Raw genomic sequence first — 22,280 nt, 5'->3', positions numbered from 1 at the left:
ATTTTTACATGTATTTTTATTTAATCAAATACATTAAAACCAATAACAACTGAGACTTACCTTTAATATATATGCTGGTTCAAACACTAAATAACGTTTATAAATCATAGTCGTCTTCTATTATTATCAAATAAATAAAAGAGAGCAAAGTTTCTAGCACTAAAATAATTACCACCACAGGAAGTTGAGTTTGCAACGCGATTTTTTATAAGTCAGCAGCTATTATCATGCATATTCAGAGTTGTTTCGTGAACTTTCAACATTCTACTATTAAACTACAAAAAATGGAAGATTTTGCAACGAATATAAAACTTATATTGAGCGTCGAAAGATTTTCCCGGTTTTTTCCCGATTCGCCTCTCAATCCCTAATCGCCCCATTTTACCGGTACGTATTTCATTGGAAAATTTGTACGCGCCTGCGGGATTCGAACGCCGGTGCAGCGCCAAGTATGAACGCACCGGACGTCTTATCCTTTAGGCCACGACGACTCAGTTCAATATACGTCATATGAGTATGACATAGAACTGACGGTCGCTGGAGTAGACTGGTTCTTTGCAGAATATTTGTGAAGGGTGACTGGCAAGAAACGAAGAAAGGCATTTGTCCAGCAGTGGCTTACATAGAAGTATTGTCCTGGGGCTGTATTTAAGATAACTCGCCTGTCTTTTTTTTCCTACCTATGCTGATAGGTAGATAGCCTTGAGAGGCTATCTCAGCTTCTCCTTGACGTGTAGATGAGCTCACGGGGCTCAAACCGGAGTGATGCTAACACTGGCCCTAGCAAGAGCCGTGCTTCGCAGAATCTACCACCGGATCGGAAACGCGACCCACTGAGATGATCCGGCGAGAAACTCAGTGGGCTGTGTCTATGGGTTAATTTACTCGTCGAGTCCTTCGTCGCAAGCGACGGGTTCGACGAGAACGGTGACCGGTGCTTGTGGTACCTAAAAGCACCGTTAATGGATCGGGAGGATCCGTAAAGACGTGTTTAGGGCGACGTCGACAATTTACCATTCGATTCTCAGGATCGGGTATGAAATGCGTGTGGTAGTAAAATTCAGAACAATAATAAGCTTTGAAACTTCTTACTTTTGTTTGGGTCAACGTATGTATATTTGTGAAGCAGCATTTTCAAAGATGAACTTCGTCTATACATATGAATAAAATTGGAGTGTCTGTTTGTGATATTGAAATAACTACTTTTTACTACATGCATATGAATATATATGCTAGGGCTTTCTTCTTCGTCGCTTCCTCATTACTGAGGGTCGTGACCACCTTGGTCTAGTTTTTGCAACATTGGGCTAAGCTGGTCTAAAAAAAAAGTTGCCGAAGTTACTCATAATCAGCTACCTATCAGTGAAAGTCTCGTCAAAATCGGTACAGCCGTTCCAGAGATCAGCCGGAACAAACAGACAGACAGTTAGACAAAACATCGTAAAAAAAAATTTTTTTGGTGTATGTACCGTATTCGTGTGTAGCAAAATATCGGTAATTTCGATATTACAAACAGACACTCCAATTTGATTTATATGTATAGACAAATTATCGCGCGGACCGCGATGGTCATTTCATTTCTTAAAACGGCGAAACTAATTGGTGAGCCCTGATGCAGAGCATTTTGAGGCCCTAGCAAGAGCAGTGCTTCGCAGAATCTACCACCGGATCGGAAACGCGACCCACTGAGATCCGGCGAGAAATTCAGTGGGCTGTGTCTGTGGGTTAATTTACTCGTCGAGCCCTTCCGTCACAACCGACGGTTTCGGCGAGGACGGTGACAATGCATTACATTATTTGAAATCTGAAGTAGATAAATAAAACAATGCTTGTAATGTTCTTTTAAATTCATTCATTTTTTTCGTAATACATATTCAAGATGCATTATTGTCACAATATAATATGTTCACTTGTATTGAACAATATCTAAGACTGGCAGAAATTGATAAGAGACTATTAACCTATTCACAGTGATGAAGAAACTTTTTGAAATTTAAGTCAATTTTAATTTTACCGTATGTTCCATGGGGAGTGCTCTGAGGAATTATTCGAGATGATACCAGCATCTCGTTTTTACCATCGCACCGCCCGCCACCAGAGTAGAGTTCATCCATACTACCTGGAGCCACTGCGGTCATCCACAGTGCGTTTCCAGAGATCTTTTTTGCCACGTACCATCCGGCTATGGAATGAGCTCCCCTCCACTGTGTTTCCCGAGCGATATGACATGTCCTTCTTCAAACGAGGCTTGTGGAGAGTATTAAGCGGTAGGCAGCGGCTTGGCTCTGCCCCTGGCATTGCTGAAGTCCATGGGCGACGGTAACCACTCACCATCAGGTGGGCCGTATGCCCGTCTGCTTACAAAGACAATAAAAAAAAAAAACAAACATATTAATAATATGTTTTTTCAAAATGAAACTTTTTTAGGCATTTGTCAAAATTTAACTTGTGACAGATTCAGTAGGGCGAAAAGATACAATTTAGGAAGAGCGAGATTGAGAAAACAGTCGGAACGTCTTGTGAAAGGAAAGGATAAAGCAAGCTAGGTCGTTATGGTAGGCAGCGGCTTGGCTCTGTCCCTGGCATTGCTGACGTCCATGATCGACGGTGACCACTTACCATCAGGTGGGCCTTTGATCGTCTGCCGACAAAGGCAATAAAAAAAAAAAAAGTCATTTCTCTTATACACAGCTCTTCCTATTACAAGAGAAATTTGATTTTAAGGATGAACAATGAAGAAAACCACAATACTACACACCGTAAAAGAAGTTTCACTTCTTTCTCATTCACCAAGTTAAGTGTAAGCACAACTTCTTTTCAGAATTGTCTCTGTTAATAGTTTTTATACTATTTATTTGTTAAATATTTGTGTGAATTTTTATGGCCTTGGATGGGCAGACAGATACCGCCTATCTGGCGTTCAGTGGTTATTGGTACCTACAGACATCACAACTTCGCATACAAATGGTATTTCTCCGCTATGCGTTCTTTGGTGCATCTTCAAGTAACGACCAACAGAGAATTTTTTATCGCACACTTCACAAATATACAGTTTTTCTCTGGTGTGTATCCTTAAATGCGTTTTAAGATATCGAGCAACGGAAAACTTCTTATCGCAAACTTTACAAACATAAGGTTTTTCTTTGTTATGTGTCCTTAAATGCTTTTTCAAATCGCTAGGATCTAAAAATATCTTATCGCACACTTCACAAACATAAGATTTTTCTGCAGTATGTATTCTCAGATGTCTGTCTAAGGCACTCTGGTTTGTAAAACTTTTATCACATTGTTTACAACCATAAGGCTTTTCTCTGGTATGTGTTATCATATGTCTTTTTAAGTCACCTGTGTGGGCAAAGCCTTTATCACACACTTCACAAGAATAAGGTTTTTCGCCGGTGTGGGTCCTTAAATGGGTTTTCAAATTACTAGCAAACGCAAGTCTCTTATCGCACACTTCACAAACATATGGTTTTTCATCAGTATGCGTTCGTAGGTGTACATCCAAGGTATTTTTCCGTGCAAAGCTTTTATCGCAAAGCTCACAACAATAAGGCTTTTCCCCGGTATGTGTCCTAACATGTCTTTTAAGTTCACCGGTGTGAGCAAAAGTTTTATCACACATCTCACAATTAAAAGGTTTTTCTCCGGTATGAGTTCTTTGATGTCTCTCCAAGGTACTCCTACACGCAAAACTTTTATCACAAACTTCACAAACATAAGATTTTTCTCCGGTATGCGTTCTAAAGTGTCTTTTCAAATTACTTGCATCTGAAAATCTTTTATCACAAACTTCACACACATAAGGTCTTTCTCCAGTATGTGTTCTTAAATGTCTTTTTAAATCGCCCGTGTGTATAAAACTCTTATTGCACATTTCGCAAATATGAGGTTTCTCTCCGGTATGTGTTAATAAATGCGTTTTTAAATTATTCGCATCGAAAAATCTCTTTTGACATACTTCACATACGTAAGGTTTTCCTTCTGTATGTTTTCTGCGATGTATTTTTAAATTGCTATATTCTGTAAAACGTTTATCACACACTTCACAAATATAAGGTCTTTTTCGATCTGTTAGATGCATTTTTAAATTATCTGTTATCTTATCACACATGCATGACATCTATGAATTTATTTTCTCTTAGTGCCTAATACTAAATACTAAATAGCAGCTCTATAGCATAGCTTGATACCTATTACCGTACTGCCTATTAAGTACTGTAAGCGTATGTCAAATGAAATCGGTAATAACTTGAGGGAGTTCATATAGAGTCCCTTCTTTATTTCGCCGTAAAGTCATGTTTTATATAATTAACACCACAGTTGAAACAATATAAATTTTATTGTTGTAGCGGCATAAACAATTCTAAGTAATTATATTACATTATTTATTAAACACATCATAAATTATTTTTTACGTTTTAAATTTTCGGCGGTAAAAAGGTCCCGTGTCACAGACTTTTTCTTTTGGTACAAGTTTTCCTTGTTAGGAAAGGCAAGGAGATTTAAGGCCATACAGTCTTGTCTGTTCTATATATTTTCTGAGTGTCACAGACTATATTCTTTTTCCCACCTCTCGTGCGTTCCGGCTTACGCATCATAAAAAGATGCGTTCTTAAACGCCACAAACCGATTTAAGGTATCGAGTAAATCGAAACGATATTAAATTAGTCTCAAAACGGTATTAAAATAGATATTTTTCTGAGGATTTCTTTAACAATTGTACCGTATCTAACGTTTTTCTTCATTCTATATAATTATCTTCCGGTTTTTGCCTGACATTTGATAAATTTTTTTAAAGGATTTTATGACCTGGTAGCGGAGATCTTTAAGTCATGTCTTATTTTAATTTATATTCATAATTTTTATGAAAAATGATATTATGGAGTGAAATGAAATGAAGATGATTAATTTGAGACATTAATCAGCTGGGATGAAATTAAATGAGATGATATGGGATGAAATATAATCTCATTAAAATGGTGGTCATTTACTAAGATTTTTTCAGTGGACTTTTTGGAGGATCCCGAGAAGTTACGTCCAGCGGCTTTGTTTCATTTTCTCACATTGGTGCACTTTCACAGATATTAGACAGTTAATAAACCACCATTAGTACACATTTAAACCTGAAGAAACACTAAATAGACAAAATAAAATAAATCACACAACTTCACTCCTCGCGTTCCCGCCAAAAAGTCCATTTGATAAATTACGGAATTGATTGACTTAGATTAGACTACATATACTAGATTAATAGAGTATGAACCATTAGTATTTTTAAAAACGGACCAAGTATCTTGAAGTATCTACATACTTGATTTAATAAAATAAGATTATATTATTTAAATCATATAATGTCGATATTTTTGAGCGATGCATGCATCGTATGTAGCTAACAAACCTGCAAAATTATAATTTGCGTAATTATTGGTGGTAGGACCTCTTGTGAGTCCGCACGGGTAGGTACCAGCACCCTGCCTGTTTCTGCCATGAAGCAGTAATGCGTTTCGGTTTGAAGGGTTGGGGCAGCCGTTGTAACTATCCCGAGATCTGGACGGGACCCGTAGCACGCAATCATTGCGTCTCGTCTGCGAGGGAGATGCTGGACTTCCACCGGGCGCGTTCGTAGGTGGCGGATCACGGGATCCTCTGGGCGACAATTGCCGAGAGGAAGGTGGCGGCAGCACGAGCCGCGAAAGGGAGAGGGTCCCACTCGTGCACCCCGAGCGCTGTGACAGCGCCCTCTCACTGCGCTCGACCCAAAGTTCCGCAAGGGGCTGCGCGTCGAGCGGTCGGGAGTCGCCACTGTTCGTCCACGACAGCGCCGGACGATTCGTCAGTCGTAACCAGGCTGACCCGAGAGCTCGAAGGAAGCGGATGTCGGTCAAACGACCGGCGGCTCCTGCTCCCTCCGAGTCCTCGGAGGTTGAACCCGCACCTGCCAAGTTCCTCGCAGTCGCAGGAAGGGCTGGCGAATGCTGCGGCGTTACCCCCCAAAGGATGCGGACCTACACGGAATTTGACGGTGACTTACGGCGAACCGGTTGTCACCATCCTGGTGCGGACCAGTGCCTCCCGCCGTAGAGATGCAGCCCATGTGAGGTAAGGGGAGGTTGAGCGACTATCCCGCTCCCTCGCCAAAGAAATGGAGGCTACGGATCCACGAGGGACATTCCTAGTCTCGAAGGAGATTATCTCCGCGGTGGCGACCAAATCGGGCTCATTGAAGGGCACATATGAGCAAGCCCTGAACCGCGTGGCCACCGCCGTGGAGACACGATTGGATGATCTCCTAAAGCACACAAGCACGGACGAAGTGATTAGCCTGCGGTTGCAAATGGAGCAACTGCAGGAACTATACACTTCCGTGCAGGTGGAAAACGCGGAGCTCCGTGCGGAGAGTGCTCGGGTACGGGAGGAGATGGCCAGGATGCGTGTGATCCTTGACGATGTCGTGGGATGCCAGGGTAGCTCAGCCTCTCCGCCACCCGTGCCCTCACCACAGGAAGCAAACGGATAAAGACTGCGAGATAGAGGAATCAAAGAGGTGTCTCGCGATACTGGAGACCCGCGCGTCTACGGTGGAACACGCAAGGCCTCCGCTGGCGCACGAGCGGCCTGTGTCCACACATGCGACAGCGACCGCAGTTGTACCTGCGCCCACGGGGGCTGCAGCAAAGGTGCGTATGGCACCCGCCACACGAAGGGTGCGCAGCTCTCGTGCACCGGCCAAGCCCGCTGGACGACGAACGCCCGCCCAGTCAACGAGACCTCAAGCCGCTGCTTCTGCGCGCCTCAGGCCGCTGCTTCTGCCCCACCCCAGCCTGCCAAGGCGGGGCCTGGCAGAAGCCGCAAAAAGCGAGAGAGGGGCGTGAATGCCACTGAGACAGCGCAGATCCCCCAGCCCCGCCCATTCCCTCCTGGTCAGTCCAACATGGATGGACTTAAGGGACGCGGACCTAAGGGGGTTGAGACTGCGCCGCACGCTACCGTCACTCTAGCGCGCTGGCACCCGGAGGACGGGACGACGCATCGGCGGTTGCGGACTGCGATGCGGTCCGTATTTTCGTCGTCGCTGTCGTCGCCGAACATACTGTGGAAGAGCAACCCGGTCGGCGGTGTATCGCGATCCGACCCGGCAGGCTGGTTCTGGCCCAGCGGGGTATCCAGGAACACCATCGCCCGGGCAGCCTGGTAGGGCCGCCGTACCGCGGAGACCGACGTCGTTGGTCGTCGACTCGACGACCCGTCGGTCGGGCGTCCTAGGGGTGGCGCCGCGTGTCTGGTTGTAGTGTTGACCGCGGGAACCCCCCTACTCTGACCGGGTTTTGATCCCGGACGGAGATCGGACGCCGGGTGTAAGAGTGCAGGGGAGTCGTTTAGTGGGTGGGCCCTAAATTCCTTGGGCTCGCGGTTTGCTCTCAACACCTGCAGATCGTTGAGTCTCACATACCCCGCGCGCCGACCTCGTAGGAGATTGTAACTATACTGAGACCTTAGAACTTATATCTCAAGGTGGGTGGCACATTTGCGTCAAAGATGTCTATATGTTCCAGTCACCACTTAACACCAGGTGGACTGTGATCTCGTCCACCCATTTAAGCAATACAAAAAAAAGCTATGACAAAGAAAATACCTTTTTTTGTTAATGTTTTATTTTTAATAAACTATCTTTAAGTATTTATCTAGGATTTAATATTGATATTAGTTTGTGATGGTTTTTTTGTTTTAATCTACTTAAAAAAAGAGGAAAATCTCGATTCTTTTTTGCCTATACCCATAACTTCTTTCTAGGTGAACCGATTTTAATATTTTTAAAGCTAATGCTTCTCATGTAGACCCATTTAAAGTTTATCAAGATAGCCAGTACTACTCTGGCCCTGATCTGGCTTATATTATATAATAATATTTTTATGACTTTACATATTCATTTATTTATCTGCTGTTCAATCTTTATAAAATGCTCTTCTAAATTGTCTTAATACATGCATATTTCTATAGTGTGTGTGCTTAATAGGAATTGGCGTAGACAAACACTTATTGAATGTGAGGTTTTTTCAAATATTGTTATATTAATTGAGTCATATGCATCATTGCAAAATTTCTACGATGCATTTCGTAAATGTCAAATTTTATCTCATATGTTTTTCATGTATTAAGTGACCAATTTTGTTTTAACTTCTAATCCATACTTTACAATCTTAAATATTTTTTTCAGTATGTGTTTTGATATGTACTTCTAGACATGTTTTTTGTGGAAAACTTTTATCACATATCGCACAAATAAAAGAAATACCACATTCAGCTCTCTTCCTCTGGTGACATTTAAAATTGTTAATGAACCTAAAAGATTTGTCGCACACTTGACATATGTAAGGTTTTTCACCGGAATGTATTCTTAGATGCTCTTCTAAAACACTTTTTATTACAAAACCTTTACTGCACACATCACAAACATAAGGCTTTCTTTCGGCGTGTGTTCTTAAATGTCTACTTAGGATACTTTTGCTGGTGTATCTCTTATCACAAACTTCACAAATATAAGGTTTTTCCTTAGTATGGGTTCTTAAATGTACTTTCATAGAATCGACATATAAAAATCTAGCATCACAAATTTCGCAAGCATAAGGTTTTTTACCGGTATGTATTCTAGAATGTGTTTTTAAATATCTTTCTTCTAAAAACTTCTTGTGGCACACTTTACAAACATAAGGCTTTTGTCTGGTATGCTGTGGTATATGCGTCGATACATGTCGTTTTAAAGCACTAGCGTGTACAAAGCTTTTAGCACACAAATCGCAATTATATGGTTTCTCGCGGCTGTGTATTCTCAAATGTAATTTTAAATTGCATAGTTGAGCGAAAGATTTATCGCAAACTTTACAAACATGAGGCCTTTCCCCGGCATGTAACTTCAGGTGCGAGTTTAAAGTACCGATCTGAGAAAACCCTTTATCACAAATTTTACAAACATGAGGTTTTTTATCTCTATGCGTTATTAAATGCGTTTTTAAATACCGATGGTTCGAGAATCTTTTATCGCATATTTCACAACTGTGATGTCTTTCTGTGGTAGTATGCACATTTAAATGTATTTTCAATTGACTCGAGTTGTTAAATCTCTTGCTACAGACTTCACAGACGTGACGCTTCACTCTGGATTTTAAACCACTAAAATTTGAATATTTATTTTCAGTCTTTTCACAAACATACGGTTTTTCCATGACGTGCTCTTTTAGACGCTGTATAGCGGAATCAGTATTCGAAAAACCTTTGTCACACATTGTACAAAATAAATTTTAAGATTTAAGTATGTTTAAATGTGATTATCAACAATAATTCTGAAATAAATTTAAATTTTTAATTGTTATGTTTTTTTTAAAGGATTTTATGACATGGTAACTAAGTTCTTTAGGCCATGTCTTATTTTAATTTATATTCTTATTTTTATGAAAAAATATAATATGGTGTGAATGAAGATGATTAATTTGAGGCATTAATCAACTGGGATGAAATTAAGTGAAATGAGATGAAATATAATCTGAGTAAAATGGTGGTCACTTACTGAGATTTTTTCAGTGGAGTTTTGGGACGATCCCGAAAAGTAACGTCCAGCGGCTTTGTTTCATTTTCCCACATTTGCGCACTTTCAAAGATACGAAACAGTTAATAAACCACCGTTATTACACATTTAAACCTGAAAAGACACTAAATAGACAAAATAAAACAAATCATACCACTTCACTCCTCGCGCCAAAAAGTGAATTATTAGATTATTATTTATGTGTTTAGGTGAACAATCTTAGAATAATATACCGGTAAAATGGGGCGATTAGGGACAAATTCCAATTTTATGACCAATTTTAAGGTAGTTGTTGATGTATATAATGCTATATCAGGATCAAAATGATGGAGTCTTGGGGGCATCTTTGTTGTCCAATTTAAAACTATGCAACTAGCATTCCAGTTTAAGCAAAAAAAGCAAAAATAGGTGTAATCCCTATTTACCCGGAAATTGCAGTTAATTGGGACGAAATGAGAAATTTGCTAGGGTTGGTACCGCTTGGTTTTAATTAATTAATTTATTTAGTTGCACCAACAACGTGATATATATATATATATATAACTAAAACTTGATTACATTTATTTACTTATGATTAATTTATATTTACTTGGGAAATGATCCGCGACAGATTTGTCCTGTAAGTTGTGAGACAATTAAAAAAAACATCTATTTCATCACTTAAAATTAGTTCAGCGCAATCGGACAACTCCGAATGAACATTGACGGAGACCACGCTACCGTGGACATTATTGTAGTCCCAAAGGATTCTGTATATGGGAGAGTAAGCACCTAAATTCGAACGAGTGGGCTTTCTTATAAACGGTTTATATTTCTTCGTTCTTAGTAAGTATTTAGGGGCTGATATTTTTATCTGGGTTAAGAGATTAGGTGTGTCGGTTATTCCATGGATTAATCAGATGAATGCCCCCACTCTGAACAAATATTAAATATTTTATTATGTATTGCTTAGAGATTTTTGTCCACCTTGAGAATTCATTGTTCTTGTTACATGTCTGTGCAAAATCGACTTACTTATATTAAATATCTTAGCTATTTCAACTAAAGACTTATTCCCAATTTCATAGGCCTCTATTGCTGTTTTTAATATTAAGGGATCATATCTCTTATAAGGCTTTGCACTCTTTGATACGTACACGCGAGGCATATCTAAAAATAGAAAACAATACGTAACTGAAAATATAAATATTTACCAAACAATAAAATAACACATTGATAATTTTGAATAAAAGTTCTAGACAAAAACATCATGAATAAACCAGATTTTTACCAACAAATTTAAAAAATATTGTTATAACTACATAGACAACCCTACAAACCTGTACCTATTTATACTTAGGTTGTTTCCATTTCACGTATTCTCATCCCAATTGACCCCTTTTCCGTTGTTATTTGTACCTAGGACGTCCCCAATATCCCCAAAAACAACAGATTTTTACATGTATTTTTATTTTATCAAATACATTAAAACCAATAACAACTGAGACTTACCTTTAATATATATGATGGCTCAAACACTAAGTAACGTTTATAAATCACAGTCGTCTTCTATTATTATGAAATAAATAAAAGAGAGCAAAGTTTCTAGCACTAAAATAATTACCACCACAGGAAGTTAATTTGAAATGCGATTTTTATAAGTTAGCAGCTATTATCATGCTTATTCAGAGTTGTTTTGTGAACTTTCAACATTCTACTATTAAACTACAAAAAATGGAAGATTTTGCAACAAATATAAAACTAATATTGAGCGTCGAAAGATTTTCCCGGTTTTTTCCCGATTCGCCCCATTTTACGGTACTATAATTTTTTAAGAAAAATGTAGGTGGGAAATTCCAACGGGAAAGGCAAAAGTATCACAACATGTGACCTAATCTATAATGTATGAAAAATTATACGAATGAAGACCCCCAGAAGCCATTATTATCCGGTTTGATGTGAGGTTGGATTTTTTAGAAGAGCATTATTCCAAATGGTATATATGTACATAATTTGATTGCAAAAATTTCTGCAATAGCTCGCTTTTACAACGTGGTAGATTGTTAACGTAAAAATTTCGCAATTTCTTTCGGTCAAAAGCTTCGTTTACATCAGAGACTGTATACGAGTAGATGATTATTTGAAGTCGAGCAGCAGCAGCATCAACATCAATTACATTACGGACATTTTAAACATTGCATATAAATCTCTGAATGATATTATAAATGTTTTGTTGTTGATCTAAATTTTCAATTGATTCGCTGTTACGGAAATTCTTGAAAGCTTTCTGGTAGTCTGGATATTTTTTTGATGTTTTGTACGGTTTTAATTTTCCTTTCCTGAAGAACGCAGGATAAATCCCATGACAGCTGATTTTTTTTATGATTGAAGGATTATTGGTGGCCCGGAGGCCTTTCCAGTTTCACCAGGACAGGATGACAGCTGATGTGCAGTAAAAGATCGCAATACCCCGGTCACTCACATGCGCACGAATACGCAAACCCGCAAGTGTAGGACGACATTTGCAAATGACTATGCAAAGTTTTCGCTGCATTCGTGGTTTTCCAAGCTGTGTCGATTTTTAACAGACATCAAAGCGCGCGAACCGCGATCCTTCGCGTAGTCTCCCACATATTCGTTTGCCCAGTTGCGCCGACGATTGCGAAGGTAGCAGACGTGTCTCACTCACATGTGAAGGGCTGTCAAACATTCATTCGCAAACTTAGCGACTGTGCAAATGGGTTCGGTACTCAATTTGCGAACCCGTTTGCACTTCCTCCTGCACTTGTTTACAAATGCCTCACGAACTTCTCCTCCTTTTTAATTCGTCAATAGAACATTGAAGAGAAAATGAGTTTTGAATTCTTTCCCAGACATCATTAACAGCCATGCTGTTTTATGGGATTTCTTTTGATGAAGATACGCTACACAGTAAACGTCACGATCAATGAAAATAGCGAAACGTCCGTTGCCTTCGCAATCCTGGGCGCAACTGGTCACACATATATTAAGTGTATAATCTATGGGTCACACGAATGTGTGAGAGACTAGACTTTTTGGCGGGAACGCGAGGAGTGCAGTTGTGTGATTTGTTTTATTTTGTCTATTTAGTGTTTATTCGGGTTTAAATGTGTAATAATGGTGGTTTATTAACTGTTTAATATCTGTGAAAGTGCACAAATGTGGGAAAATGAAACAAAGCTGCTGGACGTAACTTCTCGGGTTCCTCCAAAAAGTCCACTGAAAAAATCTCAGTAAATGACCACCATTTTACTGCGATTATATTTCATCCCATATCATCTCATTTCATTAAATTTCATCCCAGTTGATTAATGTCTCAAATTAATCATCTTCATTTCATTTCACTCCATATTATCATTTTTTATAAAATTAAGAATATAAAGTAAAATAAGACATGACTTAAAGGTCTTAGTTACCAGGTCATAAAATCTCTTAAAAAAAAATGTGAGAGACTACGCGAAGGATCGCAGTTCGCGCGCTTTGATGTTTGTTAAAAAACCGACACAGCTTGGAAAACCACGAATGCAACGAAAACTTTGCATAATCATTTGCAAATGTCGTCCTACACTTGCGGGTTTGCGCATTCGTGCGGATGTGAGTGACCGGTATAAGAACCAAACTGTCTGGCTATTGGGGTAACATAATATAAATACAAATTTATAAATCCCTAAGTAACATAAAATTCAGCTTTTATAATATAACATAGCAAGTAAAATTAAAATTTATTGAAGTTTAGGGGTGTCTGGCAACTGTAAAAAGTGTCCGGCAATGGATATCGTGATTTCTAAAGATATTCTGGAGTAAATAATAAAAAAAATTAACTTTATACTGCAACGAATTTAAAGTACTATTTTATATACCTTTACGGCCTGTTACCTGCCCAATTAACCACCGATCGAAACTATAGTCGCGGGTCGTTCTTAGCTTTCTTTTTTTTTTTCCTACCTAAGCTGATACCTACCTAGGAACCTTAACTATTCGGTGAGCTCACGGGGCTCAAACCTGATGACGTTGCTAACACGAACCCTAGCGAGAGCCGTGCTTCGCAGAATCTACCACCGGATCGGAAACGCGACCCACTAAGAAGATCCGGCGAGAAACTCAGTGGGTTGAGTCTGAGGGTTAATTTACTCGTCGAGCCCTTCGTCGCAAGCGACGGGTTCGACAAGAACGGTGACCGGTGCTTGAGGTACCTAAAGCACCGTTAGAGGATCGGGAGGATCCGAAATGATGTGTTTGGGGCGACTTCGACTGCTTTCCATTCTTACCTGTGTTGGGAGACATACACAGAGAAACTTTCATCTTTTAAAAAATAACGAAGGTCTGGCCGTCGCGGGCTCTTGGGCTATTAGGAGTATTTACGCTACCAGATTATAAAACCAGGTGTTACTTCGGAGTACGGTGCCCTGGTACGAGCAAAAAATACTTGCAAGTGTGAAAGTTCTTTTTTCCGCTTCCTATGCTGATAGCCTTGAGAGGCTATTTCAGCTTCTCCCTAACATGTAGGTGAGCTCACGGGACTCAAACCGGAGTGTTGCTAACACTGCCCTAGCAAGAGCAGTGCTTCGCAGAATCTACCGCCAGATCGGAAACGCGACCCACTAAGATTCGGCGAGAAACTCAGAAAAATATTTAGCATGAAAAGGTTCCCAATAAAAATATATTTATTACTTTTCCATACTATCCTGGACAAAATAAGAAATATTTATGATTTAATTTTTATTTTGCGTTTTAACATTTAAACTATATTTGTAATTTTATGGGCCTATTTATCTTTTCAGCATGTGTGCTTAAATGCCGTTTTATGTATGCATTATGTAAAAATCTCTTGTTACACACTTCACACATGTAAGGTTTTTCTCCAGTGTGTCTAGTTAGATGCTTCTTTAAGGTGTCCATGCTTGAAAAATTCCTGTGGCACACTTCACAAATGTGAGGCTTCTACGTGGTGTGGGTCCTCAGATGTTTTTTTAAATTGTGAATGGTCATAAAGCCTTTGTCACAAACTTCACATACATAAGTTCTTTCACCAGTGTGTATTATTTGATGTTTCTTGAGGCTGTGTTTTAGCACGAACCTTTTATCACATACTTCACACATGTAAGGTTTTTCTTCAGTGTGTCTAGTTAGATGCTTCTTTAATCTGTTCATCCTTGAAAAACTCCTATGGCACACTTCACAAATGTAAGGCTTCTCCATGGTGTGGGTTTCCAGATGTCCCTTTAAATTATTAAGGCTTTTAAAGCCTTTGTCACACACTTTACAAACGTACGGTCTTTCCTCAGTATGTGTTACTTGATGATTCTTGAGGCTGTGTTTTAGCACGAACCTTTTATAACATACTTCACACACATAAGGTTTATCTCCAGTGTGGGTTCTCAGATGTCTTTTTAAATTATAAATGCTTTTAAAGCTTTTTTCACACACTTCACAAACATAAGGTCTTACATCACTATGTGTTCTGTGATGTTTCTTGAGGCTGCATTTTAGCCTATACCTTTTATCACATACTTCACACACATAAGGTTTATCTTCAGTGTGGGTTCTTAAATGCCGTTTCAGGTATGCTATGTGTGTAAATCTCTTCTTACACACTTCACACATGTAAGGTTTTTCTCCACTATGTCTACTTAAATGCCTCTGTAAGGTCTCCATTCTTAAAAAAATCTTGTGGCACACTTCACAAATGTAAGGCTTCTCTGTGGCATGGACTCTCTGATGCCTTTTAAAATTACTAATTCTTTTAAAGCCTTTGTCATACACTTCACCAACATAAGGTCTTTCACCAGTATGTGTACTTTGATGTACCTTGAGGTGACATTTTAGGACAAACTTTTTATCACATACTTCACACACATAAGGTCTTTCACCAGTATGTGTTCTTTGATGTACCTTGAGGTGCCATTTTAGCACAAACTTTTTATCACATACTTCACACACATAAGGTTTATTGTCAGTGTGAGTTCTTAGATGTCTTTTTAACTCTACTGCTTGTGCAAAGCTTTTGTCGCACACTTCACAATTATGGAGTTTTTCGCTGATGTGTATTCTTAGATGCTTTTTTAAATAACACATTTGCGTAAAGACCTTTTTGGCACACTTCACAAACATGAGGTTTCATTACATTGTGTCGTTTCAAGTGTAGTTTTAAATGACTAATACATGCGAAAATGCGAAACGTTTTTGACAAACTCCAGATGCGTGAGGTATTTCACTCATAATTGTAAAATCTCTTTACACATAATATAACAATTATAAAGATTTTTCAATTATTTTTTAAATAACTAAATAAAACTAAACCTTTTACCACCTATAAAGGGTCCTTCGTACTTCAGTATGAATTTTCTGACTTACTAAATTACGTAAATTACTTCAAAATTAATGTGCCGTACATACTCCTTAAACATACGTTTTTTCCTTAGAATTTATTTAATTGATTCGTCCCAAAATTAAAATAGTTCACGAATAATCGATTCGCCCAATGTTGTTTATTTTTTAGAAATGAAAATATCACTTTTATTTCTTTTCGTCAGGGAATAGAAATAGCACAGAATACAAGCGTCATCGTTCTTAAAAATGACCGTTTGATTACATAACCATAGATTATACACTTAATATGTACATAACGCAGCTATGATGCAAAAAAACAATCAATGCGTTTTAACTTAAGCGCCTTATTCACGATCCATCTTGCTGTTCGTCCCGCCAAGGCCATGCACGATGCACGATGCAAAAGGATCATGAATAGGCTTGACGTACGTCGATAATAATTATTAATTGTTTGCTGGATTTGCACGACTGATTTTGCGTCCAGTGAGTGCCCCCACCACCGCGAACGTCGTGCAGATAGACAGTGAATAACGCTGACGTACGTCAGAGCGGTCCTGCGTCGTGCGTGCTTGATCGTGTGTAGACTTGCTGTACAGCAGATTTATCATTTAGAGCTTGTTTCGAGAGGAGACTGCACGTCAAAATGGATCGTCAAACACTTTCAAGATTTATTGAAAGATATAAGTTCCACATGTTTGTGGAATGTCTCAAGCGCAGACTATATGAATAAATAAAAAATAATAAACTTATTACAATTTTTTAGGCCCATTTTAGGGGAAGCTGCGAGGATTGATAGCGTGCGTAAAAAATGATATTAATTATTTGAGTGTACTCTGCACGTTTAAAAAAATATCCAAAACCTCTTGCTATTTTTTGCCTCTCTTCTGCTGCTGCTGACAACATCAGAAGGACTCCCATTTTTGGCGTTTTTGATAAAACAGTTGGCATTTTAAATAAATTAAAACCCTCTCATTTAATTCGTTCGATTTATTCTGTTCGCGCTTGCGGCCTTGAGCTGACGTACAGCCGTGATGGATCGTTACATTTATCTTTTACACATTTTTCATTTATATTTTTTTATTAAAACGATTGTCCATATAATCAGTATGTGAGGTAAGGCTGATTTGATAAAAAATACCCGCACACGTAATTTGTTATTCTGTGGCCGTTTTTATCATAGGCATAGATTATACACTTAATATATTTGAGATCATAGGCACCCTTGTACTTGCTTCGGCAGTACATATACTAAAATTGGAACGATACAGAGAAGATTAGCATGGCCCCTGCGCAAGGATGACACGCAAAATCGTGAAGCGTTCCACATTTTAAAAAAAGCGCGGGAAACGTTCGAACTTGGCGGGCGCGGTTTTTAAATTTTTTTCTAATTAAATTGTAGATTTATTGTAATTAGTAATCAGAATAGTTCTAAGTTGTGAATTTTAGATTAGTGTTATTCCTATATTTATTATTTATCTTTTCTACGTAGGGTAAGTTTTTTCTGAATACTTTTATGAACGAGCCGCCAGACCCAGGGGGCACAGTGCCCCCTGTGGGAGCATTTGTTACAATTTCAAACGAATCTGGAATGGATTCCGACTGTTCGTCGGTATCCAAACGAAAATTAAAACGAAATTATCTTCATAGGATATGCAAGCAATGTAATAAGAGGAAAAGGAAACATAATAATGATGCATTAAAAAACACTGATTGTCATTGTAATGATGAGTTTATAAAGGTCCCCATGAATAATTTACCATCTTCTACTCCCGATAACGTAAATTCTCCTTTCCACGCTCCCACACAAATAGGCAGGACTAATTATGATTGCAATGATCGTGGCCCTTACATTGTGCATGTTCATAAAATACAGTCTGCGGAAGACGACGGCACCAATCTGCACCCTATTGTGTTCGGCAGGTTTTTAAAAAAAAAATCTTTTAAAAAAATTGTAAATGGCAGTTTGAAAAAGATAGGAAGAAACAAAATGTCTCTTTCTTTTCATAATTATTTAGACGCCAACAGCTTTCTCCAGTCAAATTGTTTATCTGAAAATAAGTTGAAAGCATATATACCCACCTATAATATTACTAGAATGGGATTAGTAAGGGGAGTTCCAACTGAGTGGTCTCCCGAAGATATAAAGGAAAATACTAATATGCCTATGGGATGTGGTGATATAATTAAAGTCAGACGTTTAAATTATAAGGTAATTGTAAATAATGAACCAACTTGGAAACCCTCTCAAACAGTTGTATTGACATTTGACGGCCAAGTATTACCTAAACGTGTTTTTATGTGTTTTAACTCTTTACCTGTACAACTATATACTTACCCAACTATACAGTGCTATAACTGTTGTCATTTTGGCCACACAAAAACAAAATGCAGGTCCAAACCAAGATGCTATAAATGTGGACAAGGTCACACCGGTGATAGCTGTAATATTGAGGAAGATTAGGGCTCTTGCTGCTTATGTTCTGGGCTACATTTTGCGTCAAGCAAAAAATGCCCAGAATATTTTAGGCAAAAAGAAATAAAAACTACCATGGCTGAAAACAACCTATCATACATGGAAGCATCAAAACTTCACGAAATAATAAATAAAACATATGCTGATGTCTCAACATCCATTCCAAATAAAACTTTACAAACAGACAATACTATTGTACCCGGCTCACCCCCATCACGCATATTATCGTATAAAAAAACTGTTGTTACTAAACCACGAACCCCACCTAAACCTAATAAAGGTTATGACAGTGAAGCTCACAATTCAATTGTAAAGGATTACAACATGCCCGCACCCTCTAATGGTTGTGTATTACAAACCTCACCCAATGCTGACAAACAGAGTGAACAGAACTTAATAGACTTAATTACAACTTTAATTAAATTGTTATCTCAATCAAATTTAACCATACCGACCAACGCTGCTACTTTATTCAACCCTAACAATAATAATAATAGTCATAATGGACAGGATAGTTCAATGGAACTGCAGAAGTATCATAAGTAAAAAACATGAACTTGTACATATTGTAAATACTTTTAAACCTTTTATTCTTTCTTTATCTGAAACCTGGCTTAAGCCGAATTATACATTTAAAATCCCTGGCTATTCCTGTTTAAGGAATGACAGGGCTGATGGGTATGGCGGTGTGTGCCTTCTTGTCAGAAACTCTCATCTTATATCTCCTCTTCCTCTTCCTTCACACAGTGATGATTTTTCTATCATTGCTGCTATTGTTAATAATATTTGTTATGTTTCCGTTTATATTCCACATCCTTCTTTAAGAGTCTTTAGTGAAATTAGAAATATAATTTCACTTCTTCCTCATCCTTTCATGATTTTGGGTGATTTTAACTCTCATCACACATCTTGGGGTAGTTCCTTTTCTAATTGTTATGGACATGAATTGTTGGATATTTTAGACTCATATGATCTGTGTATCTTAAATACCGGATCCCCTACCCGGCTCACTAGGCCTGATGAAGCAATCAGTGCTATAGACCTGTCTATTTGTACTTCTAATTTAGCGTCTTTATTAACTTGGTCTACTTTGTCATCCACATTCAATAGTGATCACTATCCCATTGTTATTTCCTTTCCCTATAATAAACAAAATGAAGCATTAACATCAAAGCCGCGATTAAAACATAAAATCATTGATTCTCATTGGGACAAATATACTACATTAGTAGAAGAAACATTTCTTCAAGATACAAATACTTGTGATACGGACTATTTTAAATCTGTTTTATTACAAGCTGCTGATACTGTTTTTCCTAAGCGAAAGCCGCGCCATAATAAATTGTCATCACCACCATGGTGGGATGAAGAATGCACTAATGCTATATCTAGGCGGAGACTTGCTGAGAGGAACTATCGCATTAACATGTCATTGGAGAATTATGATGCAGTGTTGGAGATAATGAAAGAGACAAGGAAGTTGTTTAAGAAAAAGAAGTTTGAGGGTTGGAGGAATTTTTGCAGTTCCTTGTCTCCTGAAACACATTCGTCAGTTCTTTGGCGAAACATCAAGAGATTTAGAACCGCTATAAATCCTTCGAGTGCGCTTCTCCTTCCTATTGTATTAGCCGATCAATTCCTCGACCGTTTGGCTCCTGCTTCTGTACCACACCAAGATTTAATTATCCGTTCCCTACCCGTTAAAACCAATAGCTTTTCTTCTTTAAATCTTCCTATTACTATGATCGAGCTGAAAGGAGTGTTAAACCACGTAAAGGACAGTGCTCCTGGGGAAGACGGGATACCATATTCCTTTTTATCACACATTGGTGAAAATGGCTTAGGTCACTTTTTAAATTTAATAAACAAAGTAGTTTTGTCAGGTGACATTCCTTTATCTTGGCGAAGGCAAATAGTGCTGCCCTTTTTGAAACCAAATAAAACACAGTCTAATGTTGAGTCTTTTCGCCCAATAGTTTTATCATCGGTAATTACTAAAGTAGTTGAACATGTTATTAAAAATCGTCTTGAATGGTTCATTGAGAATAGTGAGCATCTCTCTCAGACACAGTTTGGTTTTAGAAAGGGGAAAAGTGTGGCAGATAGCTTGGGGATTTTTACTACTGATATACGTAATGCATTTTTAGACAAAAAATCCACAGTCGCTGCTTTCTTGGATATTAATTCTGCATACGATAACATTTTACTCCCCATTCTTAAACAAAAGCTGAATAATTTAAATGTCCCACACCTTTTAACTAACTTTATTTTTAATCTTCTTTCCGAGAGACAAATTATTCTGGACGTTGGAGTCCCGTATACACCAAGTAGATTGGTTTGGAAGGGGTTGCCGCAAGGTTCTGTACTAAGCCCTTTATTGTACAACATATATACACACGACTTAGAAAGGTCTGTTGGTGACAATGTTAGTATCCTACAGTATGCGGACGACTTGGTCATATACGCCTCTGATGAATCTGTGACAAATGCTTGTGAGCATATTTCTTCATCTTTATCTTCTTTAAAAACTTGGATGGATACTAATGGCCTAGATTTATCTCCGTCAAAGAGTAGCTGCGTTATTTTTACCAAATCTCGAAATCCTCCCACACCTACTATTACTTATGATAATACACCTTTACCAAGCAAAAATCAAGTAAAGTTTTTAGGGGTTGTACTTGATGCAAAACTAACAGGTCTAGCCCATTGTGAGCTTGTAGTTTCAAAATGTGAACGGAATTTGAATATGCTCAGATGCCTACGTGGTGTCTGGTGGGGTGCTCATCCAGCTACTATGAAGTTGGTTTATAACGCCGCTATTAGAAGTATTTTAGATTTTGGTACTTTCTTTTTAGATCCTGGGAATGTGACAGGTTTTAAGAAATTGGACCTGATTCATTCTAAGGCATTATGACTCATTACAGGTGCAATGAAATCCACTCCCGTTAATGCACTTCAAATAGAATGTTGCGATCCCCCTTTGATTTAGACGCCAGTATCTCTCTGACAGATTTATTTTCCGAATTGTTCAATTTTATAATCATCCTTTACCTTCCAAACTTGAATTATTGTCAGAGAAATTGTTTTCTACTAATAAGCCCTTTCCATGCCTAGTAAAAAGTTTTCAGAAATATAAATCGTTACAAGCTCCTACACATTCCTTTAAAGTCCTTCCTTTATTTAAAACTTCATATGATTCTCTTCTTTTCTCTCCTACTATTTGTTTTTCTCTCAACATAGATAGGTCCGATTGTAATGTAAACACTACTTTTAACCATATTGTAAATACTAAATGGCCAAATTGGCATTACATATATACTGATGCATCCAAACATCCCACAGGGTGTGTTGGAGTAGGTGTATTTCATAACCAATATAATATAGTCCAAAAAATAAAATTACCACCAGAAACATCTATATTTACGGGAGAATGCTTCGGTCTTCTGAAAGCAATAGAATATGTTATAATTTTTAAACTCAATAAAAGTGTTATATTTACAGATTCACTTAGTTCTTTACAAAGCTTAGAAAAATTTTCCTTAAAACTGAATCCTTTCTTCCACATAACATTTGAATGTAAGAGAAAGTTGTTGCATTGCCAATTAAACAACTACACAGTCACTTTCTGCTGGATACCTAGCCACTGTGGCATCATAGGAAATGTGAGAGCTGACAGTTTGGCAAACGAGGCAACTGTGAGTGGCGATTTATACCCATACACGATTTTCGGACACTACCTGAATGCTTTACCTAGCATATATCTCCGTGATACATGGGATTTGAGCTGGAGAGAGAGCAGTCAGGTCAAGGGTCGCTTCCTCTACGCTATACAACCTTTAATCCCAAGAAAACCATGGTTTGCCAAACTATGTTTTAATAAAACTGCCACTTCGT

At 38.3% G+C, this 22,280-nt stretch overlaps 3 protein-coding genes, 1 long non-coding RNA gene and 1 other non-coding gene across 5 annotated transcripts; 1 reads left to right on the top strand and 4 right to left on the bottom strand.

Annotated features, from left to right (window-relative positions):
• Positions 1-1,832: 1,832 nt before the first annotated feature.
• Positions 1,833-4,226, bottom strand: LOC114244422 (uncharacterized). Its single transcript, XM_028176231.2, has one exon. It carries the CDS (start codon positions 4,121-4,123, stop codon positions 2,921-2,923), a length of 1,203 nt encoding a protein of 400 aa, XP_028032032.2. The 5' UTR covers positions 4,124-4,226; the 3' UTR covers positions 1,833-2,920.
• Positions 4,227-7,637: 3,411 nt separating this feature from the next.
• Positions 7,638-9,378, bottom strand: LOC114244424 (uncharacterized). The gene has a single exon (XM_028176234.2). The coding sequence runs from the start codon at positions 9,282-9,284 to the stop codon at positions 8,202-8,204; it is 1,083 nt and encodes a 360-aa protein (XP_028032035.2). The 5' UTR covers positions 9,285-9,378; the 3' UTR covers positions 7,638-8,201.
• Positions 9,379-14,287: 4,909 nt separating this feature from the next.
• Positions 14,288-16,288, bottom strand: LOC114244420 (uncharacterized). Its single transcript, XM_028176227.2, has one exon. It carries the CDS (start codon positions 15,692-15,694, stop codon positions 14,525-14,527), a length of 1,170 nt encoding a protein of 389 aa, XP_028032028.2. The 5' UTR covers positions 15,695-16,288; the 3' UTR covers positions 14,288-14,524.
• An 849-nt stretch (positions 16,289-17,137) lies between these two features.
• Positions 17,138-17,244, top strand: LOC149501919 (U6 spliceosomal RNA). The gene has a single exon (XR_016323917.1). It is a non-coding gene; the product is annotated as a U6 spliceosomal RNA (small nuclear RNA).
• A 1,699-nt stretch (positions 17,245-18,943) lies between these two features.
• Positions 18,944-20,631, bottom strand: LOC149501918 (uncharacterized). The gene is made up of 2 exons (XR_016323858.1): positions 20,084-20,631; positions 18,944-19,526 (listed from the first exon to the last, which is right to left on the bottom strand). It is a non-coding gene; the product is annotated as an uncharacterized LOC149501918 (long non-coding RNA).
• Positions 20,632-22,280: the final 1,649 nt, after the last annotated feature.

This window comes from Bombyx mandarina, chromosome 11, assembly GCF_030267445.1.
Source record: "Bombyx mandarina strain Sakado chromosome 11, ASM3026744v2".
Lineage (NCBI taxonomy): Eukaryota > Metazoa > Arthropoda > Insecta > Lepidoptera > Bombycidae > Bombyx > Bombyx mandarina.
Note: the sequence above shows the minus strand (reverse complement) of the source record. Positions and strands in the feature narration are given on the sequence as shown.

Coding starts and splice junctions, on each gene's coding strand:
- LOC114244422 (XM_028176231.2), bottom strand. CDS start 4,123: ATGTCATGCATGTGTGATAAGATAACAGATAATTTAAAAATGCATCTA.
- LOC114244424 (XM_028176234.2), bottom strand. CDS start 9,284: ATGTGTGACAAAGGTTTTTCGAATACTGATTCCGCTATACAGCGTCTA.
- LOC114244420 (XM_028176227.2), bottom strand. CDS start 15,694: ATGTTTGTGAAGTGTGCCAAAAAGGTCTTTACGCAAATGTGTTATTTA.